Source organism: Trichomycterus rosablanca, chromosome 4, assembly GCF_030014385.1.
Source record: "Trichomycterus rosablanca isolate fTriRos1 chromosome 4, fTriRos1.hap1, whole genome shotgun sequence".
Lineage (NCBI taxonomy): Eukaryota > Metazoa > Chordata > Actinopteri > Siluriformes > Trichomycteridae > Trichomycterus > Trichomycterus rosablanca.
In genome coordinates, this window is record NC_085991.1 from 53178721 (window position 1) to 53200721 (window position 22001).

Genomic DNA, 22001 nt, shown 5'->3' on the forward strand with positions numbered 1-22001 from the left:
CTCGAACACATTGTATCGAATCTTATCTCTGCCATCCGGCTGGACTGGGCGGCCACATGAACAACGATGTGCCTGTTGTTCAGATATGGGCGGGTCTAAGCTGGATGGGGTCTCTCTCTCTCATGACTGGTGCAATTACGACCTCTGCTGGCTTATTGATGGCGCCTGCACAGAGATGAGAAAAGAGTGCTCTCAGGGTGTGTCTCTCCGTACACAACGCTGAGCTGCACTGCACTTGTCAAAGTGTAGGTTATAAGATGCATACGGCTGCTGCCCACGTGTCGGAGGGGGCGTGGGTTAGCTTTGTTCTCCTCACTCAGAGCGGGGATCAGCATTGGTGGAGAAGAAGCGTGACGCAATCTGGCAATTGGACGTGCTAAACAGGAGAAAAAGGGGAGAAAATGCATAAAAAAAGAAAATATAAAAAAAAAATCTTAAAATAAATAGAGGCTCATATTTTATTTTATATTGACTGGGCGCTCAGGTGGCGCTGCGGGACCATCCTGAGCTCCGGGGTTCGAATCTCAGCTCTGCAACCGGTCAACTGGGCGCCCTCTAGCAGGCACAATTGGCGTCCAGTCTGCTGGGTGGGAAAGACCGGACTAATGCCTGGTTCACACTGCCCTGATTTTCGCTCGCCGACTGGTCGCAGCTAGATGTGGCAGCTCGAAAGCAACTCGACGTTCGCTCGGGGATCGAAACTCGGCTCTCGATCGCTACGCGTGAACCGTTCAACGACTCGATCCGAGCGACTCGCCGAGCGCTCGCAGACTCGAGAAAAATATCTAGCATGTTAAATATCTAGACCAGTCAGCGACTCAAAAGGTGAAAGGTGTTGCGATCAGGTTGTGAGTGGCAGCGAGTGCTGTGTGGAACTACAGCCAATGAGAACACGGGATACGAGGGAGGAGTGTGAAAACGTGGGACAGAGGGTCGATCAGAATAAACCAGCACACACACAAGCTTTACAGTATTTGTGACTTATCGTCCACGCCGAACCATAATACCCACGCTGCACTGCAAAAAAGAGCAGAACAGACGCCCCCTGCTGGTCGTGTAGCCAAATCCACTCAGATTCATTTATTTTTCTATAATAAAAAACTTCGATCGCTCGCTTCTTGTTGACGAGCATTTTTGAACGTGGTGTCGTTAAACCCCTCGTCACGTCTAGTTTGGGAGACCAGACAGACCCGTCTGAGGTTCCTCCCGGTAGTAGACGGTGTAGGGTGTGGCCCCCTGTCGCCGATCGGTCGTGCAGTGTAAAATACACAACTGAAGTAAGCTGGAGTGCAGCTCGGTCAGCTACTCAATGCACCGCAAGCTACAACCCCAACGCCCCACCTTATTTATCTAATGAATTCTGAAAGTGTTCTAGCTTGTACTGTTCTGCTCCTGGTTCCTCTGGTTCTACTGGTTTTCTTGGTGTAGGTTTCATAGCTTCATAGCTCCCCAGCTTCCTGAAGTGTTTGGTGTTGTCTCCTTTTGGTTTCCTCATTTTTCATCCCAGTTTCTGGACCTGGTCCCCCTGTTTGCTTATTCTCCGGGTTACCATTATGACCAGTTTCAGATGGTCCTGGTTGAACTCTCCAGCATCTGGTTCTCCTGGTTCTTCTGGTTTTTGGTTTCTGAACATCTTAAACTTATTCAGCATCAAGTTCTCCTGGTTCTTCTGGTTTCCTCATTTTTCCTCTCAGTTTCTGGACCTGGTTCCTGTTCAGTTATTTTCCAGGTTGCCATTATGACCAGTTTCAGATGGTCCTGGTTGAACTCTCCAGCATCTGGTTCTCCTGTTTGGTTATTCTTCAGGTTGCTATTATGACCAGTTTCAGATGGTCCTGGTTGAACTCTCCAGCATCTGGTTCTCCTGTTTGGTTATTCTTCAGGTTGCTATTATGACCAGTTTCAGATGGTCCTGGTTGAACTCTCCAGCATCTGGTTCTTCTGGTTTCCATTCTTAGGTGCTCCTGTTTTTTAAATTCTAGTTTCTTGATTAATTAGAATTATAGTTTATACTGTTAAACTTCTGGTTCTGCTGCTCTTCATGGTGAAGGTTTCATTGTTTTAGCTTCTGGATCTCATGGTTTCCAGGACCTATCTTACCAGGTTCCTTTCTCCTTCTGGTTTCCTTATTTTTCCTAATTTTTGCCTATTCTTCAGGTTGCCATTATGTCCAATTTCAGATGGTCCTGGTTGAACTCTCCAGCATCTGGTTTCTGAACGCCTTAAACTTCTTCAGTATCAAGTTCTCTTGGTTCTTCTGGTTTCCTCATTTTTCCTCAGCCAGCTACTCAATCCACCGCATGCTACAACCCCAATGCTCAGCTTATTTATCAAATGAATTCTGGGAAAAATAAGGCTAAAAGCTCCAGCAAGAGCACGAGAGAGAGAGCCAGAGGTTCCACAAGTTTGATGTAAAGAATCCAGACTCCGCCCATACCGAACACATTTGGAATGAATCAGAATGCTGACTGTGAGCCAGGCCTTCTCATCCACGATCAGAGCCTGACCTCACGTCACAAATTCCCACAGACACAGCCATCATAATGTCCACATTACTGCCTGTGGTTTTGTAAGACGTGTCTGGCAGGCTCACGGCCGGGCGTCCACATACTTTTGATCTGGAACACACGCGGCGCCACGCTCGACCGTGCAGACCCCAATCACACCGAGGTTTCAGCACCGTGACAGCAGAGTCCCATCCTGTACACACAGAGGGACTCGCACCGGAGGGTTAACCACACACACACACACACACACACACACACACCACACACACACACACATACACACACACCACACACTACACACACACACACGTTTCAATCTATTCTGTCCATTCATTAAAATTTTTCAGACGGCCACAGGAGAGGTGCATGCTGGGAAACAGAAACAATAATGAGCGCAAACAGCAGAAAGCGAGGATCCAGTGTGTGTGTGTGTGTGTGTGTGTGTGTCGTGCCACAACTGCCCCTAATTGGCTAAAAAGTGTATTCTTTTTTGTTTTGTCACACACACACACACACACACACACACACACACACACACACACACGGTTGAAAGGCGAGGATTTGTTCTAAACGTCAAAAGGTAAGTGCCTAGTGCTGCTGGGGCCACTGTGTGTGATTGTGTGTGTGTGGGTGTGTGTGTGTGTGTGGGTGTGTGTGTGTGTGTGTGTGAAACGAGGATAAAAGAACAGCTGAGCGGAAGAATTCATTTCTACAGCAACGTCCTGGCGAACAAGGAACAGGAAACACACACACACACACACACACACACACACACACACACAGTAAAGCCCTGTAGCTAACACAGTGTGTGTTACTGTAGATATGACACACACACAGCAGGTTACATTCCTTGGCTCTGTGTGTGTGTGTGTGTGTGTGTGTGTGCGTGCGTGCGTGCGTGTGTGTGTGTGTGTGTGTGTGTGCGTGTGTGTGTGTGTGTGTGTGTGAAGACGTGTTCTCCCATTGTCCAGATTTTTCTTCTGAGGCACCGCCCACAGGCAGGTTCTAGACCCGTCTTCTCTTGTACAGTTTGCCGCTCCGGTTGACGTGCTCTCCCCGCAGCTTCTAGAACTTTCCCATCTCGTTCCTCTCGCAGCTTATAGAACTTTCCCTCCTCGTTCCTCTCGCAGCTTCTAGAACTTTCCCATCTCGTTCCTCTCGCAGCTTCTAGAACTTTCCCATCTCGTTCCTCTCGCAGCTTATAGAACTTTCCCTCCTCGTTCCTCTCGCAGCTTATAGAACTTTCCCATCTCGTTCCTCTCGCAGCTTATAGAACTTTCCCATCTCGTTCCTCTCGCAGCTTCTAGAACTTTCCCTCCTCGTTCCTCTCGCAGCTTATAGAACTTTCCCATCTCGTTCCTCTCGCAGCTTCTAGAACTTTCCCTCCTCGTTCCTCTCGCAGCTTCTAGAACTTTCCCTCCTCGTTCCTCTCGCAGCTTCTAGAACTTTCCCTCCTCGTTCCTCTCGCAGCTTCTAGAACTTTCCCTCCTCATTCCTCTCGCAGATTCTAGAACTTTCCCTCCTCGTTCCTCTCGCAGCTTCTAGAACTTTCCCTCCTCGTTCATCTCGCAGCTTCTAGAACTTTCCCTCCTTTTTCCTCTCACAGCTTCTAGAATTTTCCCTCCTCGTTCCTCTCGCAGCTTCTAGAACTTTCCCTCCTCATTCCTCTCGCAGCTTCTAGAACTTTCCCTCCTCGTTCCTCTCGCAGCTTCTAGAACTTTCCCTCCTCGTTCCTCTCGCAGCTTCTAGAACTTTCCCTCCTCGTTCCTCTCGCAGCTTCTAGAACTTTCCCTCCTCGTTCATCTCGCAGCTTCTAGAACTTTCCCTCCTTTTTCCTCTCACAGCTTCTAGAATTTTCCCTCCTGGTTCCTCTCACAGCTTCTAGAACTTTCCCTCCTCGTTCCTCTCGCAGCTTCTAGAACTTTCCCTCCTCATTCCTCTCGCAGCTTCTAGAACTTTCCCTCCTCGTTCCTCTCGCAGCTTCTAGAACTTTCCCTCCTTTTTCCTCTCACGGCTTCTAGAATTTTCCCTCCTCGTTCCTCTCGCAGCTTCTAGAACTTTCCCTCCTCGTTCCTCTCGCAGCTTCTAGAACTTTCCCATCTCGTTCCTCTCGCAGCTTCTAGAACTTTCCCTCCTCGTTCCTCTCGCAGCTTCTAGAACTTTCCCTCCTCGTTCCTCTCGCAGCTTCTAGAACTTTCCCATCTCGTTCCTCTCGCAGCTTCTAGAACTTTCCCTCCTCGTTCCTCTCGCAGCTTCTAGAACTTTCCCTCCTCGTTCCTCTCGCAGCTTCTAGAACTTTCCCATCTCGTTCCTCTCGCAGCTTCTAGAACTTTCCCTCCTCGTTCCTCTCGCAGCTTCTAGAACTTTCCCTCCTCGTTCCTCTCGCAGCTTCTAGAACTTTCCCATCTCGTTCCTCTCGCAGCTTCTAGAACTTTCCCTCCTCGTTCCTCTCGCAGCTTCTAGAACTTTCCCATCTCGTTCCTCTCGCAGCTTCTAGAACTTTCCCTCCTCGTTCCTCTCGCAGCTTCTAGAACTTTCCCTCCTCATTCCTCTCGCAGATTCTAGAACTTTCCCTCCTCGTTCCTCTCGCAGCTTCTAGAACTTTCCCTCCTTGTTCCTCTCACAGCTTCTAGAATTTTCCCTCCTGGTTCCTCTCACAGCTTCTAGAACTTTCCCTCCTCGTTCTCTCCACTAAACTCCTCTCGCAGATTCTAGAACTTTCCCTCTTGGTTTCTCTCACAGCTTCTAGAACTTTCCCTCCTCGTTCCTCTCGCAGCTTCTAGAACTTTCCCTCCTGGTTCTCTCCACTGAACTCTTCTCGCAGCTTCTAATGATCTTTTCTTCTATGAGTGTTCAATCAACTATTCTCCTGGTTCTTCTGGTTCTACTGATCTTCTTGGTGTAGGTTTCGTGACTTCTGGTTCTTGTGGTTTCCAGCATTTAGGTTCCCAGGTTCCTGAGGTTGTTAGTTTCGTCCCCTTCTGGTTTCCTCATTTTCCTCCCAGTTTTTACAGGGTCATCATTCTCCAGGTTGCCATCCAGTCCAGATTCAGTTGGTCCTGGTTACACTCTCCAGCATCTAGTTCTTCTGGCTTCCAGTTTCAGGTGCTGGTGTCATCTGAATTCTAGTTTCTGAGTTATTATAGTTATAGTTTGTACTGTTCTGCTCCTGGTTCCTCTGGTTCTACTGGTTTTATTGGTCTAAGGTTTCATAGCTTCATAGCTCCCCAGCTTCCTGAGGTGTTTGGTGTTGTCTTTTTGGTTTCTTCATTTTCCTCTCAGTTTCTGGACCTGGTCCCCCGTTTGCTTATCCTGGGTCTCCACTATGACAAGTTTCAGATGGTCCTGGTTGAACTCTCCAGCATCTGGTTCTTCTGTTTTTTGTTTTTGGTTTCTAAACATCTTAAATGTCTTCAGCATCTAATTATCTTGGTTCTGCACATGGGGTTGGAATGGGATGTTAAGCAAGCAAGCTAACGGTAAGTCATCTACCTACTCTGGGCCAATGAGTGTACGCCTGCAGATTCTGGTACCCGGGTTTGGTCCATGTTTGGTTGCACACTGACTGGACCTGGTCCCCCAGTTTGGTTACTCTCCAGGTCACCTTCATGATCAGTTTCAGGTTGGTCCTGGTTACACTCTCTAGCATCTATTGGTTTCCACTGTCTGGTGCTCGGGTCTTCTGAATTGTAGTTTCTGGATTCATGAGTATTATGGTTTGTATTGTTCCACTCCTGGTTTCTCTGGTTCTACTGGTTTTCTTGGTGTAGGTTTCATAGCTTCTGGTCCTCATGCTTTCCTGCACCTACCTCCCCAGCTTCCTGAGGTTTTTGGTGTTGTCTCCTTTTGGTTTCTTTATTTTTCTCTCAGTTTCTGGACCTGGTCCCCCTGTTTGGTTATCCTCCAGGCCACCATTGGTACCAGTTTCAGATGGTCCTGTTTGAACTCTCCAGCATCTGCTTCTTCTGGTTCTCCTGGTTCTTCTGGTTTTCGGTTTCTGAATGGTTGGTCTTGGTTTAATATTTTAAACTCTTCAACATGATTGTACTGTTCCATTCCTGGTTCTACTGGTTTTCTTGGTGTAGGTTTCATAGCTTCTGGTTCTCATGGTTTCCAGCGCCTACCTTCCCATGTTCCTAAGGTAAGCAAGCTAACGGTAAGTCGTCTACCTACTTTGGGTCAATGAGTGAACGTCTGCAGATTCTGGTACCCGGGTTTGGTCCATGTTTGCTTGCACATCTGAGTTTTATGCTAGGAAAGAATCTGGTAGCCAAATGTGGATGAAACATCAGAAGTAAAGTATTATAAGGGCGTCCACATACTTTTGATCACAGCTCAGAAGCGATTTTTAAACATAAACACAAGGGCGGCACGTGTTCGATCTCCGAGAGCGTCTAGCGTATCACAGCCCGGCGGGGACGGAGGGACGATGGACTAGAACGCCGTTATCTCAGACCGTGCGACCTCGATACACTCGGGCCTACCCACAATCCATCACTGCAAATGAGATTGACCCAAAAAACAGACAGGGATCGACAGCGGGGGAGAAAACGCAGGGACGGCGGAGTCACGGCCAAATGAGAAAACGGGCGATCTGAGGACTCAGCAGAAGCGGCGGGGCCGAGCCGAGGGGGTTCGGATTCACCGAGCGCTGATTGATGGTGCAAACCGTCGTTTATTCTCCCAGGAATCTTCAGACGGCGCCGCCTCGTTCTTCATCTTCATAGCATTTAGCGTGGCGGCTCCTTGTTAGCATATTATCCCACTGATGTCTTGGCAGAACGTTTGGGTGGAATCTGGCGTATGTACCAAGGTCATCGCTGCAGCCAAAACCCACGTCAGACGTTCCACCAGACTCAGGGACAACGTCCATCCATCTTCAATCAACCTTGATCAGACGTTCCCACACACTCGCCCTCCACCCATGAGCCGTTAATCCATCTCAGAGTTCCTTCACCCCGGCGCAGTCATGGCCAATCCATTTCAGAGCTGTTGTAAATCCAACTAGCTCCTCTTAGAAGACGTTCTATCTACTCCAGCATTTCAGAGGTTCCTTCTTTAACGTTAGCTAGACCTTGTTCCTCTGGGTTACAGTTTCTTCAGGATCCAGTTTCTGCTGCTCATGTCTTCTGAATTCTAGTTTCTGGATTCATTAGTTAAAGTTTGTACTGTTCCACTTCTGGTTCTACTGGTTTTCTTGGTGTAGGTTTCATACCTACTGCTTCTTGTGGTTTCCAAGATCTACCTTTCCAGGTTTCTAGGTTTGGTGTTGTCTCCTTTTGTTTTACTCATTGTTCCTCTCAGTTTCTGGACCTGGTCCCCCAGTTTGGTTACTCTCCTACTCGCCATTGGTACCAGTTTCAGATGGTCCTGGTTTCACTCTCCAGCATCTGGTTCTTCTGGTTTCCATTCTTAGGTGCTTGTGTCTTTTAAATTCTACTTTCTGGATTCATTAGTGTTATAGTTTGTACTTTTCCACTCCTGGGTCTTCTGGTTCTACTGGTTTTCTTGGTGTATGTTTCAAAGCTTCTGGTTTTCACGGTTTTCAGGACCTACCTTCTCATGTTGTCTCCTTTTGGTTTCCTTTTGGTTTCCTCATTTTCCTCTCAGTTTCTGGACCTGGTCCACCTGTTTGATTATTCTCCAGGTCGCCATCATGATCAGTTTTGGGTGGTCTCCATAATCTGGTTCTCCTGGTTTCCATTTTTGGGTGCTTGTGTCTTTTAAAATCTAGTTTCTGGATTTATTAGAATTATAGTTTGTACTGTTCCACTCCTGGTTCTTCTAGTTCTACTGGTTTTCTTGGTGAAGGTTTCATAGCTTCTGGTTCTCATGGTTTTCAGCACCTACCTCATAGATTCCTGAGGTTTTTGGTGTTGTCTCCTTTTGGTTTTCAATTTTCCTCTCAGTTTCTGGACCTGGTTCCCCAGTTTGGTTACTCTCCAGATTCCATCATGGCCAGTTTCAGATGGTCCTGTTTACACTCTCCAGCATCTCCTGGGTTTTAGTTTCTGGTGCTGGTGTCTTCTGAATTCTAGTTTCTGGATTCATTAGTGTTACTGTTTCACTCCTGGTTCTGCTGCTCTTCATGGTGAAGGTTTCATAGTTTTAGCTTCTGGATCTCATGGTTTCCAACACCTACCTTCCTGAAGTTCCTGAGGTTTTGGTCTTGTCTCCTTTTGGTTTACTCATTTTCCTCTTAGTTTCAGTATCTGGTCTCCCTGTTTGGTTATTCTCCAGGTCCCATCATGACCAGTTTGACTCTGGTTACTTGGTACACTCTCCAGCATCTGGTTCTTTTGGTTTCCATAGCCTGGTGTTTCTGTCTTCTGAATTCTAGTTTCTGGATTCATTTGAATTGTTTGTACTGTTTCACTTCCGGTTCCACTGCTCTTTTGGTGTACGTTTCATAGCTTCTGGTTCTTATGGTTTCCATCGTCTGGTGCCTCTGTCTTCTGGTTTCCTCTGGTTCTACTGGTTTTCTTGGTGAAGGTTTCATAGCTTTGGGTTCACATGGTTCCCTGCACCAACCTCCCCAGCTTCCTGAGGTGTTTGGTGCCGTCTCCTTTTGGTTTCTTCATTTTCCTCTCAGTTTCTGGACCTGGTCCCCTGTTTGGTTATTACAGGGTCGTCATTCCTTAGGTTCCCGTGGGTACCAGTTTCAAACGGTCCTGGTTACACTCACCAGCATCTGGTTCTCCTGGTTTCCCTCGTCTGATGCTTGTGTATTTTGAATTCTAGTTCCTGGATTTATTAGAGTTTTAGTTTGTACTGTTCCAGTTCTGGTTCTGCTGCTCTTGATGAAGGTTTCATAGCTGGCTTTTTTAAGTTTCTGGTTCTCATGGTTTCCAGCACCTAGCTTCCCATGTTCCTGAGGTTTTGGTGGCTTGGAGAAGATTCTGAAGGTTCTAAAATGAACTGATCATGCCTGACGGGGAGGAACCGCGGGTCTGGGACATATCACCAAAGCTTGGAAGAAGAAACCAATAGTCTGTCATGACGGCTCTGAAATGGACTGGCCATGACTGCATCAGGTTGAAGGAACTATGAGATTGATTAATGGAGATGGATGGACGACATCTCAGAGCGCTCCTGCCTGGTTGACCTTGTACCCCTGCAGGGCTGAAAACGGGTACATACGCCAGTTTCCACCCAAACGTTCTGGCAGTTTGGAGGCTTTTGGTTTCCTCGTTTTTCTTCTATTATCATACACTATATGGACAAAAGTATTGGGACGCCCTTTCTAATCACTGAATTCACGTCCTGCACAGAGACCCCGAGCTCAGCACCCAGCACAAATTCCCACACACAGACACACTCCAAAGTCCAGTGAGAAGCTTCGGCTGAGAATGAACAGCGTCTGTGTTTGAAACGGGACGCCCGACAGGCTCGCGGTGGGGCGTCCGAATACTTCTGGCTGTATGGTGTGAGACTCGCTCCTCTTTCACGTCGGCTCGTGCTCTCATAATTAGATTTGCTAACTTTAAATAAACGCCGGCTAATAGGTTTTTAATGCCGCTCTGCCGAGAGGAAGCCGCGGCGTTTAGCCTGCTGGAATTGAATTTCAGAACAGAGCCGCGCGTTTGAGTGTTCGCTAATCACTCGGGCGAGCGAAAACACGCGCCTGATGACACACACCACACACACACACTTTTAATTAGCCGTCCTGTTGTTGTGTAAATACCGCGGTAGGTGAATTTAAACCCACATGATTGGCCCATAAAACAAACACCTGCTAAACATCACTACTTATTACCAGCGGCTCCATTCTGGTCAGGGTTGTGGTGGGTCTATCCTTACACATGAACACTATGGCTAAACTTGAACACACAGAGTGACTTACGATTATGACTTGCTCAGGGGCCCAACTGGGTGGTAGTGGTAGTTGAACAGGCAACCTTCTGATTACCGCTGAGCTACCACTGCCTAATCAATAGCAGCAATCAAAAGCAGGAACAGTGGGAGCCTAGTGTGTAGAGCTTAGGGCTATTATTAGGAGGGTTGTGGGTTAGAATCCCAGCCACTGTTGGACCCCTGAGCGAGGCCCATAACCCTCAGGTCTCCAGGGGCGACCCTGCACTCTGACCCCGGCTTCCAAACGACCACACGTGTAGACGAATAAATACAAATAAAGCCGTTCAATGCTGAAGGTTTTTGGAAGGTGGAACAAGCGTCTTGGAGAAACAAGTGGTGGTGTTACACCACTTGACCAGTAGGAGTCGCCCTGACCTCTGATTCCTCACCCGCCCTGTCCTGCGCTCCCTCGGACCCGACCAACTGTGTTCGAACAGAGCCGGACCAGGTCAGCCGCTTTGCTGAAGATCGGTTCTCCGCGGTTCTCCTCAGGGCTTCGTGATGGTGGCCTATCTCTATATGAACAACTTTGGGATGGACTGGAATGCCGACCGTGAGCCAGGCCTGTGTGCTGAGCTCACTCACAGATGCTTGGACAGAATCAAACTGCTCAGCCGTGACAGACCGAAGATAAACGACCTCAATCTCTGAGTGGAGAAGAAGACACACAGGGGCTATAGCGCCCCCTCCCGCTGGACGAGGAGAACCACCACTAGCATAGTCTTGGAGAAACGTGTTCCTCCGCTTGACCAGTAGGTGTCACCCTGACCGCCCTGTCCTGCCCTCCCTCGGACCCGACCAACTGGGTCCGAACAGAGCCGGACCAGGTCAGCAGCTTTGCTAATAATCGGTTCTCCGCAGGGCTTCGTGATGGTGGCCTATCTCTATCTGAACAACTTTGGGATGGATTGGGATGCTGACTGTGAGCCAGGCCTGTGTGCTGAGCTCACTTACAGATGCCTGGACAGAATCAAACTGCTCAGCCGTGACAGAACGTGTTCCTCCGCTTGACCAGTGGGTGTCGCCCTGACCGCTGATTCCTTGTCCTCTCCTCCCTCTGACCCGACCAGCTGTGTCTGAACAGAGCCGGACCAGGTCAGAGGCTTTGTGCTGGTGAGCTCTACCTGAACATCTCTGGGATGAATCGGAATGTCGACAGTGATAGATGCATGGGCAGAATGAGCACAAATTCCCACAGAAACACTTCACACTAAATGTCATCATGACGGACGGGTCTGATTCAGCAAGCTGGACGCTAAGTGAATTCACTCGCTTTGGCTTTAATAAGGCGTCACGTGTCCGACCACGGGGGAATACAGAGGGTTAATCAACAGGGGGTGGGGTTGGGTGGGGATTTGGGGAAAAGTGGGGGGGAAGCGGGCGCGGCCGGCTCAGAGCGGGATTGATTTTCCATCAGCGTGGACGGGAGGAAGAAAAAGCTGGTCAGGCCGATCCAGTCCCACTTTCCACGTCGCGCTAACGATCCCCGGCCGGGCCGGTCGATGCCATCGATCCCGCGTCAGGACCGGGCGCCTGGTCCCGGGGGGGGGGGCCAGGCGGATTCTGAATCCGCGTCCGGCGTTCATTTATGCGTTTCTTTAAACGCCGCTGCGCGCGGACGATCACGTTTAAAGCGCCGCTTCATTGCTGATATTAGAATTATTATTTCTACACCACAGCCGATCGATTTTCATTTCCAGGGTTTGGATTTCGGTCGGACGCTGCGGCGCACTCGAGCTCCTGCTCCGGGATTTCGGTCTAATTAAAAGCTCGCCGTGAGCCGAGCGGATGAAGAACGGAGCCATTTGTCCTACTTAAGCCCGACTCCGAACGAGCTATTAGCGGCGTTAATTAGCTTCTCTGCGCGGCCCGGCGAGCCGATCCGTCTTTTCTGTCCGCTAATGAACACTAACGGTGCGAAATTCCCACAGACACTATATGAAATCTCGTGGAAAGCCCTTCCAGATGAGTGGAGACTGTTCAAGCCACAAGTGGCGGTCCTACTGTGAGTGTGTATAGTGTGTGTGTGTGTGTGTATGTGTACACAGTGTGTGTGTAGACAGTGTGTGTGTACAGTGTGTGTTTATATGGTGTGTGTTCAGATTGTGTGTGTGTGTGTAGACAGTGTGTGTATAGTGTGTGTAGACGATGTGTGTACAGTGTGTGTAGACGGTGTGTGTATAGTGTGTGTATAGTGTGTGTAGACGGTGTGTGTACAGTGTGTGTATAGTGTGTGTAGACGGTGTGTGTACAGTGTGTGTACAGTGTGTGTAGACGGTGTGTGTACAGTGTGTGTATAGTGTGTGTAGATGGTGTGTGTATAGTGTGTGTATAGTGTGTGTAGACGGTGTGTGTACAGTGTGTGTATAGTGTGTGTAGACGGTGTGTGTATAGTGTGTGTATAGTGTGTGTAGACGGTGTGTGTACAGTGTGTGTATAGTGTGTGTAGACGGTGTGTGTACAGTGTGTGTACAGTGTGTGTAGACGGTGTGTGTACAGTGTGTGTATAGTGTGTGTAGACGGTGTGTGTACAGTGTGTGTACAGTGTGTGTATAGTGTGTGTAGACGGTGTGTGTATAGTGTGTGTAGACAGTGTGTGTATAGTGTGTGTAGACAGTGTGTGTATAGTGTGTGTATAGAGTGTGTAGACGGTGTGTGTATAGTGTGTGTACAGTGTGTGTACAGTGTGTGTATAGTGTGTGTAGACGGTGTGTGTATAGTGTGTGTAGACAGTGTGTGTATAGTGTGTGTAGACGGTGTGTGTATAGTGTGTGTAGACGATGTGTGTACAGTGTGTGTAGACGGTGTGTGTATAGTGTGTGTATAGTGTGTGTAGACGGTGTGTGTACAGTGTGTGTATAGTGTGTGTAGACGGTGTGTGTATAGTGTGTGTATAGTGTGTGTAGACGGTGTGTGTATAGTGTGTGTAGACAGTGTGTGTATAGTGTGTGTAGACAGTGTGTGTATAGTGTGTGTATAGAGTGTGTAGACGGTGTGTGTATAGTGTGTGTAGACAGTGTGTGTATAGTGTGTGTAGACAGTGTGTGTATAGTGTGTGTATAGAGTGTGTAGACGGTGTGTGTATAGTGTGTGTACAGTGTGTGTACAGTGTGTGTATAGTGTGTGTAGACGGTGTGTGTATAGTGTGTGTAGACAGTGTGTGTATAGTGTGTGTAGACGGTGTGTGTATAGTGTGTGTATAGTGTGTGTACGGTGTGTGTATAGTGTGTGTAGACAGTGTGTGTATAGTGTGTGTAGACGGTGTGTGTATAGTGTGTGTATAGTGTGTGTACAGTGTGTGTATAGTGTGTGTATAGTGTGTGTACAGTGTGTGTATAGTGTGTGTGTATGTGTGTGTGTGGAGTAAGGAAAAAGAAGTGGTAAAACAGACACTACTGTATATGAAATCTCGTGGAAAGCCCTTCTAAATGAGTGGAGACTGTTCAAGCCACAAGTGGCGGCCCAACTGTGGGATGAACTGGTCCGAAAGCTTTGGGATGAACTGGAACGCTGACCGTGAGCCATGAGTGAACGTAGAGCTCGAACTGCTCAGCCGTGACAGACCAGAGATAAACGGCCTCAATCTCCGAGTGGTGCTACAGCGCCCCCCTCCCGAGGGGCGAGGAGAACCGCCGACTGTCACTCGCCCCCCGATCATATTTAAGCACCCTGACCAGTAGGAGTCGTGCCGGACGGTGCCGGATCAGGTCAGCGTCCCCGCTACAGACCACTCCTCTGTGTGTTGGTGACCTGAGCGGCGGACCTGCGTGTTGTTGACGATATTACTGAGTACTGACCGGTCCGGCGGCGCTCCGGTTCCTACCTTTCTCTTATTACTGAGTACTGACCGGTCCGGCGGCGCTCCGGTTCCTACCTTTCTCTTATTACTGAGTACTGACCGGTCCGGCGGCGCTCCGGTTCCTACCTTTCTCTTATTACTGAGTACTGACCGGTCCGGCGGCGCTCCGGTTCCTACCTTTCTCTTATTACGGAGTACTGACCGGTCCGGCGGCGCTCCGGTTCCTACCTTTCTCTTATTACGGAGTACTGACCGGTCCGGCGGCGCTCCGGTTCCTACCTTTCTCTTATTACTGAGTACTGACCGGTCCGGCGGCGCTCCGGTTCCTACCTTTCTCTTATTACGGAGTACTGACCGGTCCGGCGGCGCTCCGGTTCCTACCTTTCTCTTATTACGGAGTACTGACCGGTCCGGCGGCGCTCCGGTTCCTACCTTTCTCTTATTACGGAGTACTGACCGGTCCGGCGGCGCTCCGGTTCCTACCTTTCTCTTATTACTGAGTACTGACCGGTCCGGCGGCGCTCCGGTTCCTACCTTTCTCTTATTACTGAGTACTGACCGGTCCGGCGGCGCTCCGGTTCCTACCTTTCTCTTATTACTGAGTACTGACCGGTCCGGCGGCGCTCCGGTTCCTACCTTTCTCTTATTACTGAGTACTGACCGGTCCGGCGGCGCTCCGGTTCCTACCTTTCTCTTATTACTGAGTACTGACCGGTCCGGCGGCGCTCCGGTTCCTACCTTTCTCTTATTACGGAGTACTGACCGGTCCGGCGGCGCTCCGGTTCCTACCTTTCTCTTATTACGGAGTACTGACCGGTCCGGCGGCGCTCCGGTTCCTACCTTTCTCTTATTACGGAGTACTGACCGGTCCGGCGGCGCTCCGGTTCCTACCTTTCTCTTATTACGGAGTACTGACCGGTCCGGCGGCGCTCCGGTTCCTACCTTTCTCTTATTACTGAGTACTGACCGGTCCGGCGGCGCTCCGGTTCCTACCTTTCTCTTATTACTGAGTACTGACCGGTCCGGCGGCGCTCCGGTTCCTACCTTTCTCTTATTACTGAGTACTGACCGGTCCGGCGGCGCTCCGGTTCCTACCTTTCTCTTATTACTGAGTACTGACCGGTCCGGCGGCGCTCCGGTTCCTACCTTTCTCTTATTACTGGGGCAGATGTAGAAGTTGGTGGCTATGATGGTGGTCCCGGGCATCAGGTTGAGTTTGGTGTAGGTGGTGCCGTAATCGCTCGACCTGTGAGGACACACAAAGAGACGAATCAAATACAAACCTGAACAACCAGCAGCAGCAAATCACCAAACAGCATCCTGCTGAGTGAGGGAGTGGCGCCGGACACACTGCAACCCTGACCTGGAGAAATCATTCATTCATTTACTGTCTTTTTTTACCACCTTCTTTTTCCTCACTACACACACACACACACACACACACACACACACACACACTATCTACACACAACACACACACTATATACACACTGTCTACACACATACACACACAATCTGAACACACACTGTCTACAATCTATCTATCACACTCTGTACACACACCGTCTACACACACACACACACACTCCACACACACACACCGTCTACACACTACACACTCCACACACACACTATACACACACTGTCTACACACACACACAAACACCCCACAGCCACAATATGAACACACACCATTTAAACACAAACTGTACACACACCGTCTACACACACACACACACACAAACACTATACACACACTGTCTACACACAGAATCTGAACACACACATCTACACACAAACACACACACACAAACACACATACTTCCTACACACACACACACAAACATACTTACTCCACACACACACACAAACACTATACACACACTGTCTACACACACAATCTGAACACACACATCTACACACAAACACACACAAAAACACACATACTTCCTACACACACACACACACACACATACTTACTCCACACACACACACACTATACACACACTGTCTACACACACAAACATACTTACTCCATACACACACACTACACACATACTTACTCCACACACACACACACTATACACACACTGTCTACACACACAAACATACTTACTCCATACACACACACTACACACATACTTACTCCACACACACACACACTATACACACACTGTCTACACACACAAACATACTTACTCCATACACACACACTACACACACGCTATATACACAGTCTACACACACCATTTAAACACTGTACACACACTTACTCCACACACACACACAAACACTATAAACACACTGTACACACACTATACACACACGCTATACACAGTCTACACACACAATCTGAACACACACCATATGAACACAAACTGTACACACACACACTCCACACAAACACACTCCACACACACACACAGTCTACACACACTCACACTACACACACACACTACTATACACACACACTATACACACACTGTCTACACACACTTTACACACACACACTTATTCCACACACACACACACACACACACACACACACACTCTAGTCTCTAGACTCTATGTCTTTGAACTTGTGGGAGTAAACCCAGGTGGACACAGGGAGAACATGCAAACTACCCTGAGAGCAGCTACGACCACGTTCTGCTGCGCTAGCGGACGCACCTCTCCGCCGGGGTAATTAGCGGAGTTATCCGAAAGAGCGTTAGGAGCGCGGCGCTCGTTAAGCTAATCCTCTCACAGAGAGATAGCGGGAGCGGCGGCGGCCTCGCGGGACCATTGTAGAGCTAATAAAGCTAATTTGTAGGAGCGCGCGCCGGGAGCCGAGCGTCCGCGCGCTAATGATGCTAACTTAATCCGACGGCTCGTTTCTCGGCGCGCCGAGCCGAGCCGTGATGGAGGGATTAGAACCCAGAACGCTTCGAGAGCTCGAGAGTCCGAGCGCTGCGGTTAGATCCGCCACACGGTCGAAAGTATACGGACGCCTGAACGTGTTAAAGCAGAGCTTGTGGCGGAGGCTTCTCATGAGAGTTTGGAGTGTGTCTGTGGGAATCTGTGCCCTGCTGAGGTCAGGGAAAGGTCCTTCCCTAAACTGCTGCCACAATGTTAGAAGTCTGTGCTCCTCCTGCAGTTATTCCAGACTGAACAGAACGAGCGGAGATGATCGAGAGGCTCCGAGATGCTTCGTGACGTGAACAAGCCGCTGTGATTTATCCCAACACCTGAAGTCTGACAGAACGGCTGCGAGCGCCGCTTTTAATCACCGCTGAGTCTCGGCCGGTTCTCACCGATGGGAGCTGACAGGTCCGCCGAAGAGCTGGCTACACGTCCTCCACGCCTTAAAACTGCCTTTCATCATCTCACCAAACCAGCTACAGTGAGCACTTTCCAAACACGGAGTCTCCGCCCCTCTCTGCCCCCCCCCGCCTGAGGGTGCCGGCCGCGCCCGGCGGGGTATCAGGCCGACCGTTCTGAGCGACATGACAGCCGGCTTCCGCAGGCTTCTCAAACGGAGAACGAAGCAGTTGTGAAACTCCTACACAAAATCTGTGTGGTCAGAAGTATGTGGACGCCTCTACTAATGAGATTAGTGTTTCAGCGCATGGTCATGGTCCTCAGAACCAACGTCAACATTAAGGTCACAAAAAATAGGACCAGAATCCAGAACCCCAAACAACAACAACAAAGAAATCCAAAAGAACCAAGGAACTCAAAACAGAGCTCAGAGACCAGGTACACCAGAAGAACCAACATCTAAAAGTCTGGATTCAATTTGGCAGAACCAGAACATTTCAAACCCAGAAGAACGATAAACCTACAACTCCAAATCAGAAAAAGTTGGAACAGCATGAAAAATACAAATAATAAAAAACACAGAGTTTCTTACTTTGACTTTTATTTGATGTCAGACAGGATGAACCTGAGATATTTCATCTTTTATCTGCTCAACTTCATTTCATTTATTAATAAACATCCATTCTTGCATTTCAGGCCTGCAACACATTCCAAAAAAAGTTGGGACGGAGGCAATTTAGGGCTAGTAACGAGGTAAAACTAAATAATGATGTGATGTGAACAGGTGATTGTAATCAAGCTTTGGTACAAAAGCAGCATCCAGGTAAGACTGAGTCTCTGATGAGTAAAGATGATCAGAGGATCCAGTTAGTCCACAAATGTGTGAGAAAATGATTGAAATGATTTAAAACAATGAACCTCAAAGAAAGATTGGAAGGGATTTGCATGTTCTCCCTCTACAGTGCAGAATATCATTAAACCATTCAAGGAATCAGGAGGAATTTCAGTGTGTAAAGGTTAAGGACACAAACTTAATCTGAACGCTCGTGATCTTCCATCCCTCAGACGGCGCCGCATCAAGAACCTCCACTCAACACCAGCTGATATAACCACATGAGTGAGGGATTAGTTTATCAAACCTTTATCAAGCTCTACAATACAGAGTAACTGCACAAATGATACTTAAAACTTTACTGTGCAAAAAAGAAGCCTTATGTTAACCATGTCCAGAAGCGGCGTTGCCTTCTCTGTGCTCGGAGGCATCTAGGATGGACCATCACACAGTGGAAACGTGTATTGTGGTCAGATGAATCAGCATCCAGGTCTTTTTTAGACCAAAGACAAAAAGGATCCAGACTATTATCAAGTCCAAAAGCCAGGGTCTGTCATGGTATGGGGGTGTGTCAGTACCAGGGTCTGTCATGGTATGGGGGTGTGTCAGTACCAGGGTCTGTCATGGTATGGGGGCGTATCAGTACCAGGGTCTGTCATGGTATGGGGGTGTGTCAGTACCAGGGTCTGTCATGGTATGGGGGCGTATCAGTACCAGGGTCTGTCATGGTATGGGGGCGTGTCAGTACCAGGGTCTGTCATGGTATGGGGGCGTGTCAGTACCAGGGTCTGTCATGGTATGGGGGTGTGTCAGTACCAGGGTCTGTCATGGTATGGGAGCGTGTCAGTACCAGGGTCTGTCATGGTATGGGGGTGTGTCAGTACCAGGGTCTGTCATGGTATGGGGGTGTGTCAGTACCAGGGTCTGTCATGGTATGGGAGCGTGTCAGTGCCAGGGTCTGTCATGGTATGGGGGGATGTCAGTACCAGGGTCTGTCATGGTATGGGAGCGTGTCAGTGCCAGGGTCTGTCATGGTATGGGGGGATGTCAGTACCAGGGTCTGTCATGGTATGGGGGTGTGTCAGTACCAGGGTCTGTCATGGTATGGGGGCGTATCAGTACCAGGGTCTGTCATGGTATGGGGGTGTGTCAGTACCAGGGTCTGTCATGGTATGGGGGCGTGTCAGTACCAGGGTCTGTCATGGTATGGGGGCGTGTCAGTACCAGGGTCTGTCATGGTATGGGGGCGTGTCAGTACCAGGGTCTGTCATGGTATGGGGGTGTGTCAGTACCAGGGTCTGTCATGGTATGGGAGCGTGTCAGTACCAGGGTCTGTCATGGTATGGGAGCGTGTCAGTACCAGGGTCTGTCATGGTATGGGAGCGTGTCAGTACCAGGGTCTGTCATGGTATGGGAGCGTGTCAGTACCAGGGTCTGTCATGGTATGGGGGTGTGTCAGTGCCAGGTTCTGTCATGGTATGGGAGCGTGTCAGTACCAGGGTCTGTCATGGTATGGGGGCGTGTCAGTACCAGGGTCTGTCATGGTATGGGGGCGTGTCAGTACCAGGGTCTGTCATGGTATGGGGGTGTGTCAGTACCAGGGTCTGTCATGGTATGGGAGCGTGTCAGTACCAGGGTCTGTCATGGTATGGGAGCGTGTCAGTACCAGGGTCTGTCATGGTATGGGAGCGTGTCAGTACCAGGGTCTGTCATGGTATGGGAGCGTGTCAGTACCAGGGTCTGTCATGGTATGGGGGTGTGTCAGTGCCAGGTTCTGTCATGGTATGGGAGCGTGTCAGTACCAGGGTCTGTCATGGTATGGGAGCGTGTCAGTACCAGGGTCTGTCATGGTATGGGAGCGTGTCAGTACCAGGGTCTGTCATGGTATGGGAGCGTGTCAGTACCAGGGTCTGTCATGGTATGGGGGTGTGTCAGTGCCAGGTTCTGTCATGGTATGGGGTGTGTCAGTACCAGGGTCTGTCATGGTATGGGGGTGTGTCAGTGCCAGGTTCTGTCATGGTATGGGGTGTGTCAGTACCAGGGTCTGTCATGGTATGGGGGCGTGTCAGTGCCCTTGGTAAAGGTCATTTACTCTTCTGTGATGCAGCATTAATGCAGTAAAGTACATCGAGATCTTAGAGCAACATGTGCTGCCTTCAAGACGTCGTCTTTTCCAGGGACGTCCAGCATTTTTGAACAAGACGATGCAAAACCACCTGCTGCACACATTACAAAGGCGTGGCTGCGGAAGAAGCGGGTACGAGTACTGGACTGGCCTGCCTGCAGTTCTGACCTGTCCCCAATAGAGAACGTGTGGAGGATTTTGACTCGACAAATGACACAATAATGAGACTAAACTGGACGAAAATGGTGAGAACTGTAACTGAGGTCAAACGGGACCTGGAGCAGAAGTGATGGACCTAAACATGTTACGGGGCTCAAACGCCTCGTGTTGTGTTTTCCCAGATCTTAAATAACAGTCTGGTGGGACCCAAAAGCAGATTTGAAAAATTGCAGTGAGTGAGATTCGAACCGGGATCGCGGGTGTTAAAGAGCTTTGCTCTACCCGATTCGCTATGGGCTTGGTTAAAGTGCTTGTGCCTTTAAACTACTTAACGGTGTAATGATAATCCTTGAATGTAAACAAATAGCAGAAGATATATGTGTATTTATTTGTATATATATATATATATATATAAAGGAACTGTGTGTTTGTTGAAAAAAGGGAAAACAGAGAGGAAAGACTGACTGAAATAGCGGAGACCGCAACTTGATAATAAAAAATAAAACGTGCGGTTTCGAACCCCGCACGTCACCGTACTGAGCTCGAGAGACTGATGCACTAACCACTACTCTATAGGGTGAACTAAAGAAACTTCGATCTGAATCACTTACTAACATATGCGCCTCAAACAGGCGGGAAACGAAACAAAGGATGCCAAACAAACCAAAAAATACACAAAGAAAAACTAATCTGATGAGCTACCCGCTGGCTGTTGGGTAGTCGTTTCAGAACTCAAAGAGACCTCAACAAAGGTGTGAGGTTACTAAAGAAATGATAAATTACTTTACTTTTCTAAAACTGTTCCAGTTATTTAAACAGGGAGATAACAAAAAGGTCTTTCTTTTAGGGGAAAACCAATGTTCCCGAAACAGAGAGAAAAAGAGGACGAAAGATGTCTTTTTTAAGAAGAGAATACCAAATTACCGGCGAGGTCTGGTATTACTAGATTAACACAAGACTCTGCGCCAAGTGAGCCGTGCGCAGCCTTTATAAAGGTGCTGCACAGCTGATGTCAATCAGCTTAATTATCCCTGGGTGTGGCACGCGGTCTCCCTCTAGTGGTGGGCGGATGGCGGTGTCTTACAGGACCCCCTCCCCGAGGGGTGTCTCCTGACATCCCCAGGCCGGTCACTCGATCCCAGTTAAAGGTCCGGATGAGATCGGGATCAAGAATCCGCGCTGCCGGTACCCAGGAACGCTCTTCCGGGCCATATCCCTCCCAGTCCACCAAATATTGGACTCGATTTTGGACTTGTCGGGAATCGAGTATCCTATTTACTGTGTAGGCTGGAGAACCGTCAACCATGCGAACAGGGGGAGGTTTTGGTGATCGGGTCCCAGGGGAACACAGGTATGGTTTGAGGCGGGAAACGTGAAAGGTTGGATTAACCCTGAACGAGGGCGGGAGTTGCAACCTGTAGGAAA

At 49.0% G+C, this 22001-nt stretch overlaps 1 protein-coding gene across 1 annotated transcript in view; it reads right to left on the minus strand.

Moving 5' to 3' along the window:
- The window catches only part of sorcs2 (sortilin-related VPS10 domain containing receptor 2), a 194707-nt gene that overhangs the window by 61194 nt on the left and 111512 nt on the right, over positions 1 to 22001 (minus strand). Inside the window, exon 3 of the mRNA XM_062994515.1 lies at positions 15307 to 15406. Within this exon, the coding sequence (XP_062850585.1) occupies positions 15307 to 15406 (100 nt within the window). The remainder of the gene's footprint in view (positions 1 to 15306; positions 15407 to 22001) is intronic.